The 24,491-nt window shown below is 41.3% G+C and overlaps 1 protein-coding gene across 2 annotated transcripts in view; it reads left to right on the top strand.

The window, feature by feature from the left end:
* The first annotated feature begins 1,594 nt into the window (after positions 1-1,594).
* acsl6 (acyl-CoA synthetase long chain family member 6) overlaps positions 1,595-24,491 on the top strand; it is a 54,487-nt gene continuing 31,590 nt past the window's right edge. The window contains exons 1-6 of one of the 2 annotated variants that reach the window (XM_012879434.3): positions 1,595-1,764; positions 17,247-17,467; positions 18,267-18,381; positions 19,984-20,048; positions 24,066-24,167; positions 24,289-24,388. In XM_012879434.3, the coding sequence (XP_012734888.1) occupies positions 1,719-1,764; positions 17,247-17,467; positions 18,267-18,381; positions 19,984-20,048; positions 24,066-24,167; positions 24,289-24,388 (649 nt within the window). In that variant the 5' untranslated portion in view covers positions 1,595-1,718. Of the gene's footprint in view, positions 1,765-5,485; positions 5,505-17,246; positions 17,468-18,266; positions 18,382-19,983; positions 20,049-24,065; positions 24,168-24,288; positions 24,389-24,491 lie in introns of those variants that run through there. The other variant, XM_036134022.1, reaches the window with a different exon arrangement.

Genomic DNA, 24,491 nt, shown 5'->3' on the forward strand with positions numbered 1-24,491 from the left:
TATTTAGGAGCGAGGAAATTTCACGTCTGGATTTGTTGCACAGGTGGCCTCCTATCACAGTTCCATGCTGGGATTTACTGAGCTCCTGAGAGCGACTTTCACAAATTTCACAGATTCTTTCACAAATGTTTGTACAGTCTGCATGCCCGGGTGCTTGAATTTATACACCTGTGGCCATGGAAGTGATTGGAACACCTGATCCCAATAATTTGCGTGGGCGAGCAAATACTTTTGGCAATATAGTGTATATCATCAGCTAGAATGCAGATCTTTCTGGATGTATTTTCTCTTATTTATTTTCAATTAGGATTGAATATTCAACAGGGTGTCGGAATGTATTCCCCAATGAAGGTATATTAAAATATAATATTTTAAAAATCCACTTGTTGTGTTTAATAACATGTTTATGTTTATGTTTTTCTTGACAATTCAGAGCCCAGAGCCTGGTGCAATTTGATCTTAATGCAAATTAAATAGAGAAAGTTATCAAATTTGTGCAATTACCTCACTGACATTCACTCTGCTATTGTCCTGCAGTCAAATCACAGGTAACTTAAACCAACATTCACAAACTGAATTGAAATAATAATAATAATAATAATAATAATATCCAGTAACTCTACTGGATGCCCTGCTTATGTGCATCTGCTTGACTGTTTTCCTCCCGTCCGCCATGAATGAACAGCTTAGCTCTTTTTTAATGTGCTTTGAGTTTTTTTGTTCTTTTTTTTTTTTTTTTGCCAAGGGATGAAAAGGAACAGGTCCTTACCAGTGACCCATTTAATAAGGTGAGTCAGCAGGAGAATAAGATAAGACAATGTCATCCAACGAGGGAAGAAATATGGACAAAAATAAGACGCAAACCGGATCAAGTAAACATCTGATGAGCTGCTTTGGTAACATATTAATACGTGTAAACTATGTGGCCGCAGTAATTTTAATGTAATTCCTATTTCCTTCCCTCCATCTGTTCAACCCCCCGTCTGTGTCTCTGTGTCAGCCATTCTCAAGGTTACTTCAGTTCAATGGGCGTGTCTGGCTGAACCACGTGACCCTGATGCAAAGTTACTCTGTGTCAGCGTGCTCAGCTGCAGGGATGGCGTGATGTACAGCGCATCCCCATTAAATAAATGAATCAATTTAAAAACTAAAAAAAAAAAAAAAAGTGTATACAAAAAAAATGCATTTCCTTGACAAATTTCTTATTTAAATTTAAAATGACAGGGCTATGCTGAGAACTAAGCATGGTAGGCAAACCAGGATCCCCGTTTGATTTTGTCGTTAATGATTAATTAACATCACAGAAAAATAAATATGACATTGCTTCTCGTCTGGGGCGGGGGTCGCACCGACCTACAAGCCTTTTAATGCCACCGAGGCTGTCTGCCATTGCGCAACGTCCAACTAGGTGACGGTACAAAACCCGCCGGAGGAGGGATGCTTCGCAGCAAGCAGCCTCCTTCTTCTTCCTCAGTCTGCACGTGTAGTTTATTTTCAGGCAAATTCTGCGGGCCGAGAACCCCCTCCAACACCCCCCCTTCCAGAGTGACCCCTTCCCTTCAGAACTACCCCCCCCCCCCCTCCTCAACCACCCAACCCCCCCTCCCCCCACCGTCGCTCCTTAATCTCCCAGCTTGTCGGCGGACTTGCTGCAGTCGTTGCTGCAGTTCTGAGCCGCTCCCGACCGGCACCGGGACACCTGACTCCATGAGAGAGACATGCTCGCATTCGTCCTGGTCTCTGGGTCACTCTGGATTATATTAGGTGAGTTTCGCGCATCTGCTTGATTGTGTTAATTAATTTTTTTTCCCTTTATTTTTTTGTTGCCGACAGCCGGCCCCATGCACCTGCTGGTCTCTTTCTCTCTCTCTCTCTCTGTCTCTGTGTCTCTGGCATGGGCAGAGCCCTCATTGTGTGTCATTCATTGCCGGTGTTCCGGCTTGCTTGTTTTACAAAGGCAGGGATGCTTCTATTTTTACTAGCGCTCCGTTGATAGGTGTTAACCCGACACGTTGTTCCCGCTGGCTCGTTGCCTGCTTTGTGATAACGCCATTGTATTTTTATTTATTTATTATTATTATTATTATGCTCAGGCTACACGTGTAGCCTCCAAAATTAGCATCGACGCAAACCATGGGCATCTCACGATAACCTAGGGTTATCTCTAAAAAAAACACCTAATGTATAATCTGAGCCACACTGCTGCGGCCAGATTAAGCTACCTTAAATCAGGTAGGGGTGCGCACGGGTTGGACATGTTGCCATGCACCTTAGGAGAAAGCGCGGACATCACCGGGCTGGATTTGACAAGAAGATAACAGTTTAAACCCCCGGGTATTAAATTGTCTTCCTTACTACGGGCTGGATGTGATAAACGTTCGTTTTTTAATGGCCTGCCAGCAGCCATAAGGACGTGTGACATTGTGCGTGGAAACCGGACACACGTCATTTTCAAACCTCCCCAGCAGATCTATAGCTCACATCTCATGCCTTTTTGGAGACGTTTTTTTTTTTTTTTTTTGCCGCAGTGTGCTTGCACCGAAACGAGGAAGCGTTCAGAGCGGGCCCGCCACAATTTCCTCTATGTACAGCGATGGGTGTCAGTGCGCCTTTTTTTTTTTTAACACACGACCCGGCGGTGAATGTCAGCGTTTCGTCTGAAATGTCCTCCGCCATGCATGCTCTGATGATGGAGGGGAGGATGAGAGGAGGGGGGGATGAGGAAGGATGACGCGCTGCGGGAGAGCGCAGCTGATTGGACGGAGCTGTCCAGGAGCGAGGAGGTGCTGAAGTCCTGCGGCCTACCGGCAAAACTGCAAAAGTACGGCGTGTTTCTAACGAGAAACAACCGGCACACCGACCCGTGGCCCAATTCAGAGGCTAAAGAAGCATTTATTATAAGGTGCATTGGACTTAAGCGACGAGAGATCATGAGATTTGTTCTCTCCATTATAGTGTTTTGAAGTTGTTTTACTCAACAAAATGGCTTTTTAATAAGTGTGCTTAAAAAAAGAAACTGCATTGCCGCCAACTACTTTCAATGGCAGTTCTTGCCAATTAGGGTTGATCTTTAGAGATGCTCTAATCAGGGACGTCACTGGGGCTCAAAGACAGGGGGTATTACCCTCAAGGTCACAGGGAAAACTGCAGTGCACATAATGAAAAACATCAAACCCCAAAAAGCCTATTAATTTACTTTAATATTCCTAATACTACAGCATAGAGCAAGATGATTTATTTGGCACAGTGGTCCCTAAACCTTTTGAGATGCTTGAGCACACCTGATCTAAATCATTGGCTCATTAACTTGCATCTGCAGAACAATGCTGCAAATCGGTCATTTGGCGTAGTTCAACAAGGAGTTAAGAACATACTACAATTTTCTGCAAGGTTCCATGCCCACCCACCTATGGAAGAATGCAGGGGTAAACGACCTAATTTCAATGAGAAAGGGTGTGCAATATTGATAGCATTTATTTAGATCGGCAGTCTTGTTTCTTTATGTAAAGTTATGATCTACACTGATTTTCGAAACCAGATTTCCCTTTACTGGCATCTTTTAAAAAGATGCCTGTCTCATTTCCAATCAGACATAAACTTCTAGATCTAATGGGAATATTTCTAAATCTAAATTGCCTGGAGCATGAATAATTTTGGACTTAACTGTAGGTTATTTTCACATATGTCACATAACACTTGCCGTTGTGATTGATGTATGTGTGGTAAAACATATTGTGGAGTGGTTTGGAGGTTGCAAGTGGAGTGTATCAATTAGACAACAAAAGGGGCCCCAGTAAGGATTGTTTTTGGGGTTAAATATTGGCCCCGACTTAAATGTGTATATTGGTTTATGCATTTGCAATTGAAGCTTTTAACACACAGGTCAGATGAACATAGGCTACAAAATTGTTTTCCCGATCTGTTTTTTTTTTTTTAGCTATAGGTCTGATACAATAGGCCTATCGTGAGTCCAGGCTCCCTTTTTACCCAACTAACCGGAGCAAAATCACTATGGGTCCCATAGTGATGGCAGGGTAGGGGATCTTGGGGAGAGGTTCTCATGACATCCTTCACCTGCCCTCTCATCTCAACACCCTGCTGTCACTCAGTTTAAATAATTCATTGTAATCTTCATCTAGTGCAGCCCTGCGCAGCATGTAATCCAAGACTTTTCCTTGCTCAATATTTCATTAAAGTAGTAAAGGTAGCTTCATCATGCCCATTAGACAGGAAGCAACTAGCAATAGTGCTCCAACAGAATACCTTCTTTAATTTGGCATTAGAGCCTTTACGGCTCCTTTAGGACGCTAAATTAAAAAGCATGATAACTCCAAGGAAGTGTGCGAAGTGAAGGCACTTTTTGTGGTATTCTTGTTGCAAAATAAATCTGTATTACTGTTCACTTCCACTAAGCGTAAGAAATACAGATACCAAGCAAATTCCTTTACATCTAAGTCTCTGGAAAAGGACTTGTACATTTCCCCCCTCTAAAATCTGTTATCAGTATTAATCAATGGCCGTTGGTCAGACAGGATGCGCTCAGGGCCATATGGCAGCTCTCCGTCTGAGAGCCTTGTTGCTGTTTCAGCATTCCTTGCCCACTCCTTCTTCTGGTGAGGGACCATGGTCAGCAGCTCAAACTAAAGTGCCGTAGCCGATCAGCCCGGCTCTCATGGTGAACACTGTTGTACCTGCTCGGTTGAAGTGCTAAGCCATACCGGGTGAATGTAGATCAGTGAGTAAGGGAGGTAAAACTGGAGTAATAGGCATTTATCCTCTCTTTGTTCCTTCTTCCTTTTGCTTGTTGGTTTAAAACTGAATACAGAAAAACGCTGTAACACAAAAGGCTGTTTTTCTTTACAAAGATTTACCTGTTATCATTCAAAAGCACAAGGACGATTAGAAATCTGTTGAGGTCAAACAGGATCTTCCAATTGTAAGACTTTAAAGGTGTCCCTTGTTCTGATTTGATAGTCAAATCAAAGAGGGCACTGCCTCGATTGATGCGAGTCTCCTTCATTTGTTTGAATGTGCAAGGTATAGTTTGGTCAGGGGGGGATTTATTTGCATACATGTGCCTGCACCAGCATGCTAATTCTTTGTCACCATAGGCCACCTAACGCATGGCTGTGTATCATTTTCATGTAGTGAAGGAGAAGGTGAGCCTGTGTATTCAGTGTCGGAGGTGGAGAGAGTGGTGAGGGGAGGGAGACAGGAGGGAGGGAGGGGTGCGGCAAGAGCGTGCAGCGTCTGTTGAGCTCAGAGTGGTGTGATACGGAAGCCAGGGAGGCCCAAGCTGATCCGCAGCGCTCCTTCGCCGCCTTCCTCTTGCTTGCCTCAGCTTAATCTAGCTGGTGCCAATTGGTAGGTAATTACCAGTTTGCAGGGCGTTAAGCGATATCTGCCTGATGCCCCTTGAGACACCGCATATCTTTTATGCACTCACACATGCACACACACCTACACGGGCACGCATTGCACCTCACCGGCTCCTGGACACCTCTGTAAGTGCTGCTGCTTAGACCACAGCTTCTTTATTGCACCACAGTTGAAGCTTATAGAGCTCTCGTTTGCTTGTCCTCCTTTATTCTTTCGCTTGCATCCTTATTTAGCAATACCTCCTGCTGCCTGTTTTTTATTTCCCAGTATCTTATTTTCTGTCTCTAGTGTCTTTTTCTAATCTTATTTCATGAGTGATGGGTGCATCATTCTAAAATAAGAAGGTGTGTGTGTGTCAGGATGTTAGTGTCTATGTGACTGACCCTCGGAGAGGAAGACAGGAACAAGTTGAGTTCTGTGTCGCAGAACGAGACATCAGTAATGAGCAGGTATAGAGCGTTTAAGAAGATCTCTGCAAAAGAGATTGAAGAAAAATAATAATGCAGACAAACCTGTAGATTAGAAGTGAATTGTGTTTTTAAAAAAGGGAAAGCTGAGCCTGTCCTTTTAGGATGAATAATGTATAGATCGAGTGTAGTAGTGAGGTTACTACTGGTCATCCGCCTTTGTGCTAATAGGCTGTAATCCCCCCATGCTGGACTGTAATCATTGGTGGTGGACCTCGGATGAGGCGATGGGGCGGGACCTAAGGATGACTTTTCCCCACCTTCTAAGCCTGAGAGGGCACAGGAAGTGTGACGGACCCATTCACCAGCCCCCAACCATTGTGAAGCTTCTGACATAGTCATGGTGCTCTAACGTTTTGCCAAGTCACATCTACCTTGGAGAGGGAGCATGGCAGCAAAATGAGTTGTAAAGTTAACTGACGTCATTATTGTTGGATGATTTTCAGGTGTACTGGCTTTAGACCGAGCTTCAGCAATGTTTTATGGGTCATATCAATACATAGCACAGCATGTGAGGCATTCAGACTAATGACGGTATGCTGAAAAGGTGTCAGAGTGGAAATCCCGTTATATGCAGGTGTCCAACCGGCATTTTTTTTTATCCTACATTAGATACTGCGGTTAAATTTGTTAAGTGATACAGATATTTGACTGGATACCAGCTGCTGTGGCTTCCACTGTTTCAGTCCATTCCTTTAGCCACATGCATATATGAAAAGGTCAAATGTTTATTTTTATTTACTCAGCTGTTCGTGCACAGCATGTGGACTAAACATTTCACCCTGGATATGATGTTGCTCTTATTTAGCTATCCACATCTGTGATCCATCCAAGTGCATTACATATCTTCCTGACTGGAAATTGAAATAAAATCCACCTCCCAACACCTACACTTAATATTAATCACGTTCTATCAAAAAGATCTGACTTCTTTCGGTCTTGACAGTAGGACATCTCCCTTAAAGTTTCTAATTAGCCAGAGACGATCATTCTCCACTATCGTGGCCCATTTTAATAACACCCTACATCTTTGCCAGTTAGCTGGCCGTTTACGTCTTGATCCTGGTTTGTTTGTGGCTTAAGCAAACGCTCAGACCAAATTTCATTCAGACATGAAAACAAACTGACATGACATTGAGTTGTTTCCTATATTTAAACATTTGATAGTGAGCAAGACTGTACAATGAAGGGACTCTATTATATTACCTCACTCTGTCTACGGTTTCCTGTTTTGACAAATTGAAATCCTATCTGTTGCAAAAAGGTGTGTTTTTCTGCTTATCGTACCATTCATCAATGCATGTATGTGGGTATAATATCTCCCAGCAAGATCTGAGTGGATGAAATGTAGAAGCTTTCTTAAGCTGCAAAAATTTAATGCATATTCTGACAAACTACATTACTCTTTGTATTTCTGGTGTTTGCAGTTTATCCTCTTTCAACCTTCCAAACAACACCGACCAGCTTTATTGTCCCTGTTGATCTGCACACCATGATGCTGCCACCACCTTTAGTTTATGCGTGAATGGTGTGTTGAGGAGGAGGTGCATTGTCAGTTCACTGCCACACATAGATCTTTGCATGTAGGCCAGAAATAAAATTAAAAAAAATGTTGCCTCCTCTGACCAGAACACCTTCCCCCATATGTTTGCTGTGTCCTCCACATGGCTTTTGACAAACATCTAGCAGCACTTCTTATGGCTTTCTTTCAACAATGGTGTTGAAAGAACATCCCCCCCGAGTTATGGCTCGCTGCAGCTCCTCCCGTGTCACTGTGGGCAGTTGTGCGATACTCTTTTCATTTTCAGATGATCCATAGAACGGTGTTCTGTAAGACGTTCAAAGCTTGAGATACATAGCATAACCCAACCCTACTTTAAACTTCTCTACAGCATCAATCCTGGCAGGTCCGCAGTGTTCACAATGCTTTTTGGTTCAGACATTGATGTTCCATACGCTGAGTCCCTCCTACATTTACATGCACCGTTGAGCCAAGCTGCACTCCTGGCTCGATCAGGCCATTTAGTAAGACCACTTTCCTTCTTCCGCAGTACAAGCACAGAATCACAGCTAAAGTATTGACTACTTCATGAGCATCTGCTCTAGAATAGGAATTGTTATACCCCCTATCAGCTTGCTGGTATTATGCCTTTTCAGGCTGACCTGTTATGTCACACACGAGAAGAATTGACGGACAATTTAGCTGCCGGCAAAATTAAGCTGTGAATTGGAGAGCTTTGCAAAGGTTAGAGGAAGAGGTGGAATGATCTCACGCACACATGTTTGAGTCTATTGGGCTGCCTGTTAAATTTAATTGAGCACAACTTCAGTCAAACTAACCTGTTTACTTCTATTTTACAAGTCTTGTTTCGGTAAAACAACTGTTCGGTCCTGTCAGTTCAATTTAGTAACATTTGGGAATAGTGTTTACGTTGATTCTGAGCTAATTTCTGGCCAACAGCAGTTTCAGCTTGCCACGACATTTTCTCATTGACTGTCAGCGGCCAAAGTCAACAAAGAAAATAGCTTTCCAGCCACATAATAATTAGTGTGGGAGATAAAGAAGCCATAAATAAATAGCCCTTTTCAGGATATAGTTTACTCGGTTTATGAAAGGGGCACGTCTCCAGAGCCCTGTAGATATGATGTGTCCACTTTCAAGTTCTTCATGAAAGCTTGTGCAAAATTGTGGAAGTCGTGTCTTTCAGCTAATTGCAGGCAGGGTTGGAAACATAGCGTTTAAAAAAAACGGGCCTTCAAAAGTTCTTATCCTGATGGAGGTCATTGATGTCACTGATGGGGATCCTGCAGGCCTGCTGTTACTTTCTCCCTCCAGCTGAAGCAACAGGCCTTGTAGAGGGCAGCGGGGACAGATTTCAAACCTTGTGTGTGGACGTGTTTATTTGGAGACGTGTGTGTGTGTGTCCCTGGGGTGCTTTAATGGGGTTACTGCAGGACAAAAGGGCTTATGGATGTGTGGAGAAACTATACAAATTTAATCAACTCTGCCCATTAAAGGTCTTATATATTTTTAAACATTTTAAAGGTTTTAGCTTGTCTCTTTGTGTTTTTTTCTTGGAGGGATAGTTGAGTTTGTCTTGCTGTTGTAATTGTTTGAAAAGCAGAGAGTTACTCTGGGAATGATAGCAAAGGTTGTGTTGAAATAGATGTGAACCTCAAGATAGTCTTTCAGTAGAATTTTGGGGGAAAATAACAGCTCGTTAAAAAAGCCTGACACAGTGACTGTAGTGGAAGGGCTAGCGCCCCATAAACGGAGCCTATTAGTCGTCAATTGAGCCATTTGTGGTTGGATTCTCAATCTAAAGACCTAAGCTGCATGTCTGCCCCTCTTCTTGTAATCGATATACTAATTTAGCAGCAGTAAGAAAATGTATTGCTTTTTGGTGTTAAATAAAAGTAATTAGGCCCATGCCTGATGTTTAAGAAGGACTTTAAAGACTTTTGTTCCTCCATTGCATCCGCCCAGCTAACATGTTGCACGGTTAACAGTAGAGTTCATAACACAACGGAGGGAAAGCGGAAATAATGAGGGGCAATTAAATGTTTCTATCCTTCTTGGAGGCCAATTAGAGGTCTGGGTTGGCCTTGTGTCTCCTGCTGTTCTCAGGCTATTTCAATGCAGGAATATGGAGTGTACTGGCATGTCTGTAACAGATTATTTGTAGGTTTGTGTAAACACTATGAGCTCCACGTCAAATTTTGTGCATTTTAAAAACAAGTATAGGAATGATATTATAAGCAGATGTAGAATATTTGTGAACTTGTGCTGTACAGATAAATCTAAGTACATCAGTTCCAGTCAGGTTTCCCAATTATAGATAGGTCTTATGCTTATTTTTGTCTATAGTGTGGCTATTTATGCTTGCATAAGACCTACCAAGTTGCAAAGAGCATCCGCAAATAAGGAAGCCACTTCTATAGAAGACTCTTCCCCTAAATTACCAAAAATTGCCTTGCAAGCATTCCACTCTACTTTTTCCTCAGTTGTATAAATACAATATGTGGTATAAGATTACAAAAACTGAGAGGTGAAGTGAAAAATAGTAATTTTCTTGGCACCTGTCACAAGTGTTTCAAATGGACAAAAGCTGGGATATTAACAACTGTTTCTCTTTTTTATGTTCAGGTCTACAGTGCTTTTTAGTGGTTACGAGTTATGAAAAGCATAGAGATGGACATTAAAACAGTGGTCAAGGTCATAATTATCCAAGGCTTACTGCTCAAGGAAAGGAAAGGCTAACAAATTTTCATTTGTTACATTCTTCCAAGCCTTTTTTCTCGGTTGTTCCTTTGAGACACAAAAAACTACCCAAAAATGCCCACCTCTTCACACAGTTGAATTTGACTAAGCCTAACATTTGGCCTTAGTTGTTTTTTTTATCTATTATGTTTTTGTCCTGTGGCTAATATGTCTGTGTTTGTGCACAAGGATGCTTTTGTAACCACCCGCACTCTATTTCTTTCCAGCTATCTGCACAGTGGTGTCAGCAGGTTATAGAGTCTGTCTATATTTAGAGCTGGTCCGTTTCTCTTTGTCAGCCTCTCTTTTCAGACTCCCGAGCCCACTGTTCAACCCTTGGTTACCTCAAAGAAATAATCTACACCTTGCATGCTTTGCAAGACAGGTTTAGCCTGGTTATTTTTTGCTAAGATAAGCTAACATGTGTTCACTCTCAAATTGAAAAAAGTGTGCCAATTAGGAAAACTGCTTGCATTCAAAAAATGCAAACCAAAAAGAACGTAGCATGAGGATAAGTTGATTAAGGGTGACTTTTATTTACATAATGGCTTAGTCGTTTAGCTCTGATTGTTGCTTTTGCCAAGGTAAGCTTAAGCTATGCGTACTCACTCACAAATGGAAAAGCAAACAGGTATTTTCCAAAAAACTATAACAATTTGACAATAGCTGTGATCAATATTACTTATGCTCTCCCCAAAAAATGTTAAAAATTAACCATGATGTTTAGAGTATTAGATGGAAGATTTATTTTTAGCTAACAAAGCTTTTGCTAAGCTAATGCATTTTCATTCTATAGGTACAAAAGCTTACCTATTCATGTAACTATTTCAAAAGTGATCATTCCATTACTTTTACTCCTAAATATGTGGAAAATGGAGGGATATTAAATAATTTTATTTACAGTTGATTGAGCTAGGATAGTTATGTTGCTCTGATTAGTCTTTATGCTAACACCTGTTTACTGCCTGAGTGAATGGGCTAAAGGGATTTTCCACAGAGTATGTCATTAATGTTTTAAAAATATTACGCATTCCATTACTTTTATCCCAAAATTATTCTGAAAGTATTCCTTTGATAAAGTGGGTCAATTAGGGGATTAGAAGTGTTATTTATAGCTAAGAGAGCAAACTATTTAGCTATGATTATTCTTTGTGCAAAGCTAAGCTAACAGGCGGTCACTTTTAACCATTATTCTAAAAAAAAAGGAGAGTGTGTGTGTGTCCTAAAAAGTAAAAGCAATGTTCTACTGAATAAAAAGTTTTATCTTAGAAATGAAGCGCTCTTTATTTGATTTTTCAGCAAGGTGTAGGCAAGTAGGAATTTGACACTTTATACTACAAAACATTTAGTTTCACATGTGTTCAAAAACAAATTTCTATAGATTAACTTATAGTTTTTCTTAGATTTTTTATTTAACAATAATTTTTAACAATAATTCTTCTGTGGTCTTAAACATGTTGGGAAACCTTGCGAAATTGATGTACTTGAGTTGGAGGGAAAAAGGTTGAAAACATTCCTTACTCTTAGGAGCTCTTAATTCCAAATATTTTTCATAATAACTGCATAGATCTCTCTTAAAGTGACGATGGATATAGAAGGGACACCAGTGCTGTTATGGTAATGAGCGCGTCATGCGGTCACTGTTCTGTTTTCACACATTAGAGGGCTGCTATGGTTGCCAGGCACATATGTTTTGTGTCACAACAGACACTCAACTGAATTAAACGGATGAATGCCCAGCTTGTGTTTGGTAAATTACATTTGAGGAATCTACAGCCGTACACCTGAAGAAAGAAAGACAATGAGTAACTGCTATACCATGCCACTGTTGGGCTTAGCCATGGGAGGAACAAAATAAGACACTGGTAAAAACTCTGAATCCCAGAATGCACAGCATTACTCATTTTAATCCCCAGCTCCCAGGAAACAGGACTTAATTGTAATGTCACTGCAGGGGCGTTGAGGGTAATATTGGGGGCTTTAGCCCAGACCCCTCCTTACTTATTTTCCCTCTTTAACAAAATGCCCCTACAGTATTTCTGCATTTCCCTCACTATGTTTATGTCTCACATGCAGCACCCTTAACACTAAATTTACACCGCGTCGAGCTCCGCTCCGCTCTGCTCTGCCCCGCCCTGCCCCGCCCTGCCGTTCGCCGCCATTGGTTGTGGCCCTGATTTACATGTGAAGCTCTCCGCTACGCTGCAAAGACTGGAGGTGCTCCAAGAAGCATGTGCAGTAAAAGGCAGCCGTAAATGCAGAAGTCAGACCAAAACGATTCATTCTGTTAAAACTGCTTCACTTTTAATTTTTTTGTTTTTGCACCCAGACATTTTTACACATTTTCTACAACGGGTGAGTACACTGAGTGTAGAGAAGCTATATCTGTTGCTTATTTTTGTGCATTTAGTGTTTAATCAGTAGTTTTTGAATACCTAAATAATGTACAGTATATAGCCCACTGATATACCAAAATCTAATGCGCTTTTAATAAATTATTTTGAAAATACGGATGTAGCACTCGTTCAGTTTCCTGTTGATGCGCCATAATCTGTGTACATTGACTCCAGCATGTCTCTGGCATCTGGAAAAGTGGAATCAGGTTGAATTTTTAGTGGATAGCTGTCCACATGCCACCACCCTTCGGAGGCTGTGCAAATCCTGTCATTGATTATAATTTCCCCTTTGTGGGACGATAAAAGGCTTTCTTATTTCTCATCTCGCCATATTTATTGCAGAGTTTGCACTAGAGTGGGGTAAAGCTCTCAATAGCAGGTTAAAGGCAAAGCTGGATGTAGTTTATGCCTCATCTGGTCTGTCCATACCACAAAGATCTGCAGACAACTTCAAGCTTAGTCTTCAGCATGTGTACTTGCGCACTCAGAAGCTCCTTGTTCATATGAACGACAGAGAGTAGAAACGATCTTCGATTAGGGCAGAGATTGAGATGACGGGCCTGGGGCAGTGAACAATGGCAACGAAGGTTATGAGCTGAACAGTCTAATACTGACCAGAGAAGGCCGAGCTAGGAGCATAGAAACACAAGGAAACAAATCAGCAGCTGGATCATTCATAATGAGGCAGCGTTAAATGGACGGAGCTTATATAGCGCTTTTCGAGTCTTACTGACCACTCAAAGGGCTGCACACTAGAGCCACATTCACCCAATCGCACTCACTAATGCACATACATTCATACACTGATACACAGCTCAGTAGGCAACTTGGGGTTAAGCGCCTTGCCCAGGGGCACATTGACGTGTCAGTGGGGAAGCTGGAATCGAAACCCACAACCTTCCGATTGCGAGACGACTACTCAACCTATCAAGCCATCAACAGTGGCCCGTTATAACCCTTCCACGCCTCAAGCACCACAGCAGAGGGCAATAATCTGACCACAGGGAGGCTTGATGAAATTCAGATGTAGTGACTGATAAGAGCCGAAAAATAAATATTATCTGATCCCGAGACGGTGCCGCTGTACGCACCGCGTAGCACGAGAGCGCATGCACAGGACAGAGGAGATGGGACGTAGCTTCCTTCCCCGGAGGTATGAGGAGGAGGAGGAGGAAGAAGATGAAAGGCGTTCAGAGTGTCAGTGTAAAACTGAATGAGCCTGTGGTGCGGGCCTTTAAGTGTAAAAGCAGGGTTAGGATGCAGCATAGCTGAGCTGCCGTCGGCACCATATTCTGAGACGAAAGGAGCGACAGAGAGAGCAGAAAAATTGCTCACTCTCTTTACGGATGTCAGAGCCAACAGCAGAAAAGACAGAAATTCCAGTGGAGCCTAGGAGCTTGAATGGCGTTTTAACCAGTGCGCCCATAACAAGCGCCAATTCCCACTGGCACCAAAAACCCTCATGACGAGAGGAAATAGCCACAGCATACATTTTAATTGAGCTGCCGCAAATTTGTTTGTTCATCAGCTGCTGAAAAAAATGACAATACACAGTATTCATGTCCACGCCGTTCTCTGCACACCAGCCCTGAAAAGATGTCCATTCTGGTGTGTGTGACGATGTGGTATAAGCGGCTTGTGCACCCTGAATCATGTGCATCACGCTCTGCGGGCGGGCCGAGCGCTCCCGCTCAGGGGCCAAACGCAAAGACACTGACACATCTCTGGATGACTCCTGCCTAGAGGAGGATACCTCCCACCGCGGCGCCCTGATACCAGCTGCTGCGGGTTCAGGAACCATGACGTGCTTGCACGCTCATGGGCTTTGCTGACAACTGTTCCGCCCAAACACAATCCAGGAACCACGGGACCTGTGGAAACGGAGGAAAGGCTCAAAAGTCCATCTTTGGCCACAGACTGTGAGCAAAGGCATCCACTCCTAAAGATGGAAGCCTTGGGCTCAGAGAGAACAAATATGGCCTGTTCATCCATGGCATGAACAGATCCACTGCTGATCTGCCGCTTATGCTTCAGGTCTGCTTCAGCAGGATAAATACAAAAAACGACAAACCAAAATAATGTAAGTACATGAATCAATCAAGAGGGATTGATGATGAGTACGCTTGAGATGCACATTCCACGCAACTGTCAACTAAAAATGAATTCAGCTTACCTCTGACTCTTAATATTCTCATTTTAATCTGGGACTATTTACCAAACATGGCCCAGGTCTAACGACGCATCTGTGTCACAGGTACGAAACTGTCCACAGCAGCAGTTCTTTTTTCTTTTGCCCGCAGCAATCACTCCACCAGGACACATGCAGGTGAAGGTGTTATTGCTGGCAAAGTGAACGAGTGCATCGTCAGAGAAACCTCTGATCCGATATAAGTACAGTCTGCTGTTTAGTTACTGGGTGCCTCTGTCCAAGCTTAAAATAAGGCTGCCCGAGCTTCTGCTAAAAAGAATCTGATTCTCAGGAAGAGAGGGTGTCCCTAATTACGTCGACAAAGCGTTTTTCCCCCACTGCCTGAGGAAGATGGCTTGAAGCCGCAGCTCCGCCTGCTCCAGCAGAAAATCGCCCCAGATACTAAACCGAGAGCGACTGCTACGTCTTCTCTGCCCACCACACAACTCACTGGGCCTATCGGACGTCCTCTTGTTCATCTCAACGGTTTGTGCAAGGGATGGTGCCTGAGCAGAGAGTTGATTTAGGATAAAACAATTTAAAGAAGCTTATTTCACTGAGTTTTACTTTTTTGCGGTGCTTAAGGCCAGCGGTGTCCTAGGATGTCGTCTTATCCCAGTGCGGTGGGTGGGGGACAGAAGAAATCTAGGAAAAATAACAGCATTCTTGGACAAGGTCTCCAGCCCCATGCATGAAGCTGTTGCACAATTTGGTGACAGACTTCTGTATCCTCGGTGCACAAACTAGCTTTGTCACAGATCCTTCCTCCCAGCACTTGTTAGATTTTATAACCATCATTGCGCCCAACCAACTCAATAAGTGTTTACATCCCTGCTGTTATTTTTTTTTAAATCAACCCACTAAGTTGTGTATTTCTTTAATCTGAGAATCCCAATTTTAATAACTGTACAATATTTTTTCTTAGGTTGTAAATTTGCTTTCACTGTCTCTTATAAACAGGTAGCAACAAAAACCAAACATTTTTATTAACATAGAAAGGTTTGTAGGATTTGCATCTATTCATCTTATTTTGGTTATAAGGATCTCAAACTTTAAAGTGTGACATTGGCAATGATTAGAATTTATTACGATTGTTGTTAAATCCTAAATCTGGCTTTCAACTGTTGCTCTTGGATGAGTTTATATGATTATGCTTCACCTAAAAGGAGTAGTTATAAAAAAGAAAGGAACAGTAGCTTTTTGCCAAATGGATGAAAGAGGAAGTCGGCCTTTGCATAAACGGCGATATTTTTACTTGTCAGCAAAACTGTGTTTGAATGAGGGGCGTGGCCTGATGTGTGTGGGACCGAAAGAGGAAGTGACTGATTGGCTGTAATATTTCCTCAGCATTGTATGTGTAATTAGGTGATATTATCTGTGACTAATTTAGAGGGGTAAGAGGAGACCTTTTAGTCATCACTGGAAAGTAACGACTACATTGTGGAGGTTGCAGCATGTGTTTGTGTGTGAGCATGTGTGAGAAAAATAACCCATGACGATGTACTCTTTGATCTGTTTAACGATAGACAATGTACTGTGTTCTGGTAGTAGCACGCAACCTAATCTATACAGTCAAACCAGAAATCTGTGGGACTACCCCTAATTTACCCTTTTACAAACATGAATCTCTGTAGGAGCCGTGGGTTTAAATTTTGTCACAAAGGACTGGTTTTAGTGGCGCAATTTCACGTGTGTCCGTAAAAACGTGTGTGTGTGTGTGTGTGTGTGTGTGTGTGTGAGTGAGAGAGAGAGAGAGAGAGAGAGAGAGAGAGAGAGAGAGAGAGAGAGAGAGAGAGAGAGAATTCACCACTTTACCAACATTAGGTTTTCGGTGTTTTCTAAAAAAATCTTTTCATTTTTATCTTATTTTAATAATAAGAAAAATTTGCTGTTGAGAACAACCTGTCAGCACATTACAATTTATGTATTTTAGGCATTTAACATTCATAGTTTTTTCTGCTTTTCTCATTGGATTGGATTGGATTGTCCAAATAAACTAATTATTTAATAGTATATAGAATCAGTTAATGGAATATCAAGTATGTGTGTGTGTGTGTGTGTGTGTGTGTGTGTGTGTGTGTGTGTGTGTGTGTGTGTGTGTGTGTGTGTGTGTGTGTGTGTGTGTGTGTGTGTGTGTGTGTGTGTGTGTGTCAATATTACAGTCAGCATTTTATGCACTTTTATCATCAAGATAGTTATAGTATTGTATTTTCAAGAGTAGTCTTAAGAGGTGGACTTTGAAAATATTTTTTGCATTCAGGACCTTTGCGGACAAGGTTTTTCACATGATTTATTTTGTGCTTATGCCAGCAGTCCACTGTCAGGTGTCCGTGGGTTTTCTCCCATCCCTACTTCTGCTTCTTCTTTTCTTTTGTGGTTCCATAAAAATACACATTCCCCTATATAAGCTGCGTGTGTGGCTTTCCTGCTGCACAGCAAAATGATGCAATGTGAATTGCAAAAGATGTGTTCAACATTTTTGCTGGATTTGCCACACTTTGCGACACTTTTGCATGACAAGCTTTAGTGTTTTAAAAGCTCCGTTCCATCTGCAGAATTGAGTTCCACCCTAATGGAGAAGATGCAGGCCCAGGAGATGATGAGCGGCCTGAGGATACCGGAGATGGATGAGCTCGGCCAGTTCTTCCGCTCGCTGCCGACCTCCACCTTGGTGGGCATCGGCGCCCTGACAGCTGTGCTGGCATACTGGTTGGCCACCAGACCTCGACCCATCAAGCCTCCCTGTAGTCTCCTTCACCAGTCTGAGGAAGTGCCGGTGAGACTCGCAAGTAGTCATTTGCAGACACGGATACAACCTTTATGCAAATGTATGAATCAGCAGGAGCTCCAGAACACAATATGAGTGAAAAGGGCTTTTGAAAGTCCTCGAATGAAATAGGAAAGTAAAGTTTAATCATTTCCTGATTTTTCTATTTATTTATTTTCCCTTTCATCACATTAGCAATGGCATTACCTATCTCTGCAAACCGACCTACCTGGGTCGACGTAGTTTATGCATGAGACTCTGGTCTGAAACAATGCCACCTCCTCTCGGTTCACCAAAACCAACGTCTCCACCCTGACATGCTTTCTTACACGTTTTTACCACAGAACTTTCACCGACAGGTGAGGTTGACAGTTTTTCATGTCAGGGTGAAACTCCATGTGGCTTCAAATGCGTTTTTCTCGTTCGCTTTGTTAACCTTAAAGGGCGTTTGAAGCTGTGGCACCACATCGTAACTGACTGACACGACTTAGAAAGGGCCAGCCCAAACCGCGTTTCGCACGTTGACTGTAGCGGTTGTTGGAAGTTTCATAACCAGAAAGTCAGTTTACCCTATTTGTCATTTTGAGGAGAACAAATTCCCAAAACTAATAACAAGAATGCGTCGCCATTATGACTGTACACACTGGATGATAAAGCACAGCTCTGCTCAGCTCAGTTTATTTTAAAAATTGAGACATGAATACATTTATAGAACAAGATAGGGAATAAGCTCTCATTGGGTCTGAGTTTAAAGAAACAGAGACTTGAGTGTAATTTATTTATGTGCGTCTCCTTTTGTTTCTGTCAGCATGAAGGTGGAGGTCGAAGGTCAATGATGGGTGACCCGTCGAGGTTGCTGACTCATTACCACGATGACGCCAGGACCATGTATGAAGTCTTTCAGAGAGGCCTCCATATATCTGGTGGGTGGGATGGAACTGCAGGCACACAGAAGGCTGAAGCCGGCACAGTCTTCACTTTGACGTAGCTTCTTGTCTACATGGAAAACCTTTCGCGATAGTATTTTATTCCGTTATCAATAAAGCAGAGCGTTTATGTTTATCGGTCTCATTTTATGCTATAAAGCATGAACTGAAAACAAATAAACTAGATTATTCATTTTTATCATTCATTTTGTGTACAAAACATTCCGTCAGTGGGGATATAAAAAAAAAAATTGTATATCTGAATTTCACATCATTTCTCAAAGATTTTATTTCCCTAACTGTTATTACTGCCTTTAAAACAGGATTTTACTAAGTAGTTCACCTACTTCACTCATAATAAGACATGTTATTATAGTTTTGATATAATAAATAGATTAAAATTAATTTTATATGTTTCTTATTTCTTATTCTTTGTGACCAATTAACTATAAAAATCAGCTTTCACAAAGAAACTGGCTGATATGGGATGAATTAAACTGTATGTAATTGCACATTTAATTTCAGTCAGACTACACTGCATATGAATATGAGTTAGACCTGTTTGACCGGTGAAGTGCCCCAAGATTTGTTTTGAGTTTTAAATAGCTGACATTTGATTAAACTGTTTAGTTTCTGATGTAGAAATCATAATCTCTGTTGTTAGAGCGATGGAAATTAATATTTTTCAAGGTCACGTACATCACGGTGCAGCTTGATTAAAAATTTCTATTTCCTCTGTTGCAAAAGTACCTCGTTTTGACAAAATACATAAATATACCACATATTTGTAGAATTTAAAATGTAAAAAGGCAATAAATGACGCAGAATATATACATATCCAGTATACACAGCTACACTTTCCGTTGTTTCTATAACCATATTGCATTTGTGGACATTGTTAACTTACCGTACTTTAAAACCCTCAGTCAGTTTTTTGATAGACACACGGAAAAAAAAACTCCTCTGGTTGCCACAATGATGACCATCCTTGCTAAAAGTCACAAATGAGCTACTCATTCATGCTTCAATGCCGCCAGCCCCCTGGTAGTGTAAAGCGGGTTTTTGAATTATTAAAAAAACCTCCTTATCAGATTCTATCTCTGCAGACAGGTTTATTCACCAAAAATTATATTTTATGAACTTTGTGGCCTTGTTTCAGGTATGTAAGAATAATTATTAGAACGAAGAAAGCCTGTCATTGTCTTGGATAGAAACCTGGAGACTCTTTAGGTTATTATCAAAAGAATAAAGTGATTTAAAATAGTTTCAGATTTAATATTAAAGTGACCTCTTTGTCCCCCGATCTCCTGAAGGTATAGCTAAGATTAATTTGTAATGGTTTCCCAGTAATTATCACATACGTGGTAGATGAGATAACTTCTCATGCTGATTGTCATCTGGCCAAAATAACTTCTATAAAATCAAGCAGTGTAATAAGAACAAAATATTATAGCAGTTTAACTCATCAGAATATTATGTTTATTTACTTTTTTAAACCTTAAAATGCTCCGCCTTATTTAGCACCTGTAAATGTCTAGTTTGAAGATTTAAAAGTGGATTTAAAAGAGTTTTATTTGTCTTTCTCTGTTCATTCCCCAGGTGATGGACCTTGTCTGGGCTCTCGACTCCCAAACCAGCCCTACAAATGGATGTCCTACAAAGAGGTTAGGGTCCTACAGTGGACAGTTGTTACAGGAAGAGAATACGTGTTTCATAAGTCTGCTATTCTTCTTTGGCTGAGTCCCAAATGTAGAAACAAAGGCTCATGACTCCTAAAGGACCTCAAAGAACGATTGTAAAGGTCCAAACAAAAGTGCTTCAGGATGGAAAATCAAATGCAATTCCTCCTCTGATCCTTTCCTTTCCTTACCCTATTCCTTCAGTCCTTGCTTTTTACAACCTTTTATTCCATCATTGATTCCTTTCTTTAACCATTCTTCATTTATTCAATCCTTCCTTCTTTCCTTGTTTGATTCAGCCCTTTAATAATTATTGTCTTCAATTCTTTATCCTTAATTAAATCCTTCCTTCAACCCTCTATTCAGTCATTCATTCATTCTTTTCTTTAATTCTTTCTTAATTCAATCCTTCCCTCTTTCCATTTTTCATTCTGTCCTTTATTAATTTTTGTCTTCAATTATTTTGCCTTAATTCAATCCCTCCTTCACCCTTACTTCTCTCCTTCCTTCAATCCCCTTTTCCTTCCTTCCAACCATCCTTCATTCAAGCCTCCTTTCCTCCTGACCCTTCTGTAATCCTTACCTCACCCCTTGAATATTTCTCTCCTTCCCTTACTCTTTCCATCCTTCTCTCAATTCTTTAATTATTCCTTCCTTTATTGCTCATTCATTAAATACTTTACGTAAAGACTTCTTTTAACCTCCCTTTCTCCGTTAATTCAGTCTTTTATGTCTTAATTTGGTCCTCCTTTCTTTCAGCACCTGTCCTTTCCTTCCTTCCGTCTTTTAAACTGGTCTCTGCTCATTTCAGAGGTGTGCTGGTATCAATTTTCAAAAACAAGGGAGATGCGCAGAGTTGTGGCAGCTGCAGAGGAATAAAGTTGATCAGTCATTAAATTAAGTTATGGGAAAGAGTGGTGGAAGCTCGACCGAGGTCAGAGGTGAGCATCTGTGATCAGATGCGCGGTTTCATGCCAAGACAAGGTTCTACAGATGCAGGATTTGCTTTGAGGATGTGGATGGAGAAGTACAGAGAAGGTCAGAGCGCGCTGCATTGTGTTTCTGTAGCTCCAGAGGAAGCAATGGCACTGTGCCGAGAGAGCAGCTGTGGTACTGTATGCGGAGGTCTGGAATAGGAGAGAAGTATGTCAGAGTGGTTCAGGATAGGCATGAGAACTGTAAGACAGCGGTGAGGTGTGCTGCAGGTGTGATAGAGGTTTGCCCTGGAAAGGAGAGAAATGAAGGTTAACCGTAGCAAGGGCAGTGTCCAAAATGAACTTCCTGACCGGCCAAATTGGCCGGTAGATGTAAGAATCAACCGGCTAAGCATGTTTTTTACCGGCCAAAATATTAGTTCTGACTGACCCCTGCTGAATATCTCCACATAATCCTGCTTCGTTATTAGCCTGAGCTAAACGCTAGCTGTTAGCAAACGGACATGACGTAGTTGCCGACGACACGAAGGTAGTTGGTGTGAGAGAAGAGAGAAAAAGGTGGAGAAGATAGGGTTAAATGCAGATGGAGGATTTGCTATACCGACCCCTGAAAAGGAAAAAGCCAAAACACAAAGAAGACGAATTTTAGTCCTGTCTCACTTTAATTTTTCCTTCCTTCCTTTAATCCTTTCTTGAGATTCTTTCTTTTTAGCCTCAATCTTTTTCTTTTCTTTCCACTATCCTTTCATCCTTCCTTCAATCCCTCCATAATTTCCTTTATTTCCCTCAATCAGTAAATCATTCCACCAGAACAAATATGTGGAATGATAAACTAAAACCAATACAACAATTTGAAATATAGCAGAAAGTCTCTTTTAACTCTGTCCAGCTTGGACCCATGAAACAAACATTTCCTGATTATTATTTTTTTATTTAGCTTACTTTTAAGGAAGGTATTACATTATTGAAAAGATTTCAGTACTAATCGAAGGGTTACAACTTGGCAAGGCAGTGATTTAGATTTATTTCAGTAGTTGTGGAAGTCGCACCCCACTCAATTGAAACAATTGAACTCAGTCAGTGGACTCAACCTCCTCCTGGTATGGTCACAGAGACGCTTACTTTGGCCCAAACACAATAAATGCAGCATGTTTTAGGTGCGACTACTCCGAGTCAGCTGCCAGTGACACATGCATTGTCGGAGCTGTATTTGCTTTCACTGATTTTGCACCACGACTGTTGCTGTGAATTCTGTCAGTCATGTCGGTGATGCTTGTGGTGAGAGGCGTGTTCAGGCAACGTTTCGGTTCTTGGCTTTGTTTCAGCTGCTGCAGACTTCACCTACATAAAATATTGCAGTTCAGTAAAAACAACAAAAAAAAATATGTGTTACATCTGCAGCTGTCTGGTTTCAGTCTGAGGAAGCAGAATCTGCCAGCACATATTTTCCCCTCCATGTTTTGTAGTGAAATATGCAAATCAAAGCGTCTGATAACACGGGCCTGCCTCCCCATTTATTGGCAGCCCTGGTCAAGATGTTTGAAAAGACTTCAAATAAATTCAGTATTTATCACCACAGCAGATTTAGAGCAACAATTAAACCTTTCAGAATATTTTTAGGTAAGCAACTTTTTTCTCGTGGCCATTTCCTGACATGTAACTTACCTGAATGGCTTGTTGTCCTGTCTTTCCTATTTTGAAGAGCTGGGTCTCAGTTTCACATCATATTTTCACATCAGGGATTTTGGCACTTTTTTCTTAACGTGGAACATTTTCTCCCTCGCTGAACAGATTTACACATATTAAAGGTTGTATTTTCTCTACAGATATTTTAATTATGCCACAGTAATAAAAGAACAAATAACTTTTTGAGTGTTTTTTATCAGGGCTGTCAATAATTGTTGAGGGCGCTATATCTAATTTTATCCTTAAAGATCAAGTCTAATTACATAAAATAAAAGCAGCATTTCCTATGAATATCAGCGAAAAATAGAAAAGAAAACATCCAGCTTTCGTGGCCTGAGTTTACTGTTATTATTAAACAGGATTTGTATGTTTTATAGGGAGGCCCACATAACCTATGTATTTTACTACATTCTTTAATAGGAATCAACAAGTGCTTTTGGAAGGGTGAATGGAAAAAATAGTAATTTCACAGTTTATCCCAAAGTTTTAGTTTGGTTTGAAGAGTCTGTAGATTTGTGGGGGGGGGGTTTCCTGTTTCAGCCTTTGTAAACTGTGGATTACATACTAAAGCAGGTTCACGTAAGGATCCTCAATTCTTCCTCCAATTTAATTGTTGGTTCTGCTAGAAATAGGGCTTTTCTTTATTTTAATGTTTTTAATCTTTTAAATACAACTCCTGTAAGTATCCTAAATTCCATAAAACTGTGGATATTACTTATTTAGTGTATCATAAGATTACTGAAAACTGTCAACATCCCATAGAAAAGTTTCAGGACAATATCTCTTGTTATATAAGTGGACGGAATAATGACTGGAGGGGAAATGGAATTAAGCAAAGAAATAAATAAATCTGCAGTGAGCGATGGGAGAATCCCGCCGCCCCCACCGTTTATCTTCATGTTTCACAAGAGTTGGGTGGGTGGACGTATATTTCCTTTCCCTAAAAATTCCTAGAGCAGCAAGGCAAATCCGGACCTGCCTGCGCTCACAGTTGGAAAGAAAGCAGTTCTCTAATGGAATCAATGAGCAATTAATCCAAGATGGAAAACAGATTTCAGGATTATGTTGAAACGTGACACGTGTGATCTAAGTTTGCTGTGAGAGCAACATAGGCCTTTTTTTTTTCCTCCCGTGTTTCACAATCACGGTTACTTATAGGGCAGTCTGGGACTTCCCAATAGGTTTCTTTGATTATGAAAATAAGTGAATTAGTGGTACCAAAATTACTTTTAGCAACTTTACCATATTACACATCCCTGACTACTACCATGTGCTCAAAATAGCCATTAATATTGTGGAATTTTGATGCTGTTTATTAATATGTTCTTTCTTTTTTGTGGATTACCTTTTTCTAACAAGACGTCATCTCCTCATCTTACAGGTTACCGCCCGGGCAGAGCATCTGGGTTCAGGCCTTCTGCACCAGGGCTGCCAACCCAACCCCAACCAGTTCATCGGAGTGTTTGCACAGAACAGACCTGAGGTGACTGCTTCTCTTTAATCTTCTCTCTCTCTCTCTCTCTGATGCATCTCCATCCATGTCTCTGATTCGTTCTGTCAGGAGTTTGACTTTATGTCTGAATTATGCCTCGCTATGGTTTCAGTGGATCATCTCCGAGTTGGCTTGTTACACCTACTCCATGGTGGTGGTTCCCCTCTACGACACGCTTGGCGCAGACGCCATACGGTTCATCATCAACACTGGTAAGAACACACGTTTTCAGCCATGTGAAGGCCCCAGCTGTTATGCTAAACCTAGTGAGCATTAGGTTTGATTTGTACAAAATGTACTTTTTTTTTCCCATTA

This window comes from Fundulus heteroclitus, unplaced genomic scaffold, assembly GCF_011125445.2.
Source record: "Fundulus heteroclitus isolate FHET01 unplaced genomic scaffold, MU-UCD_Fhet_4.1 scaffold_72, whole genome shotgun sequence".
Lineage (NCBI taxonomy): Eukaryota > Metazoa > Chordata > Actinopteri > Cyprinodontiformes > Fundulidae > Fundulus > Fundulus heteroclitus.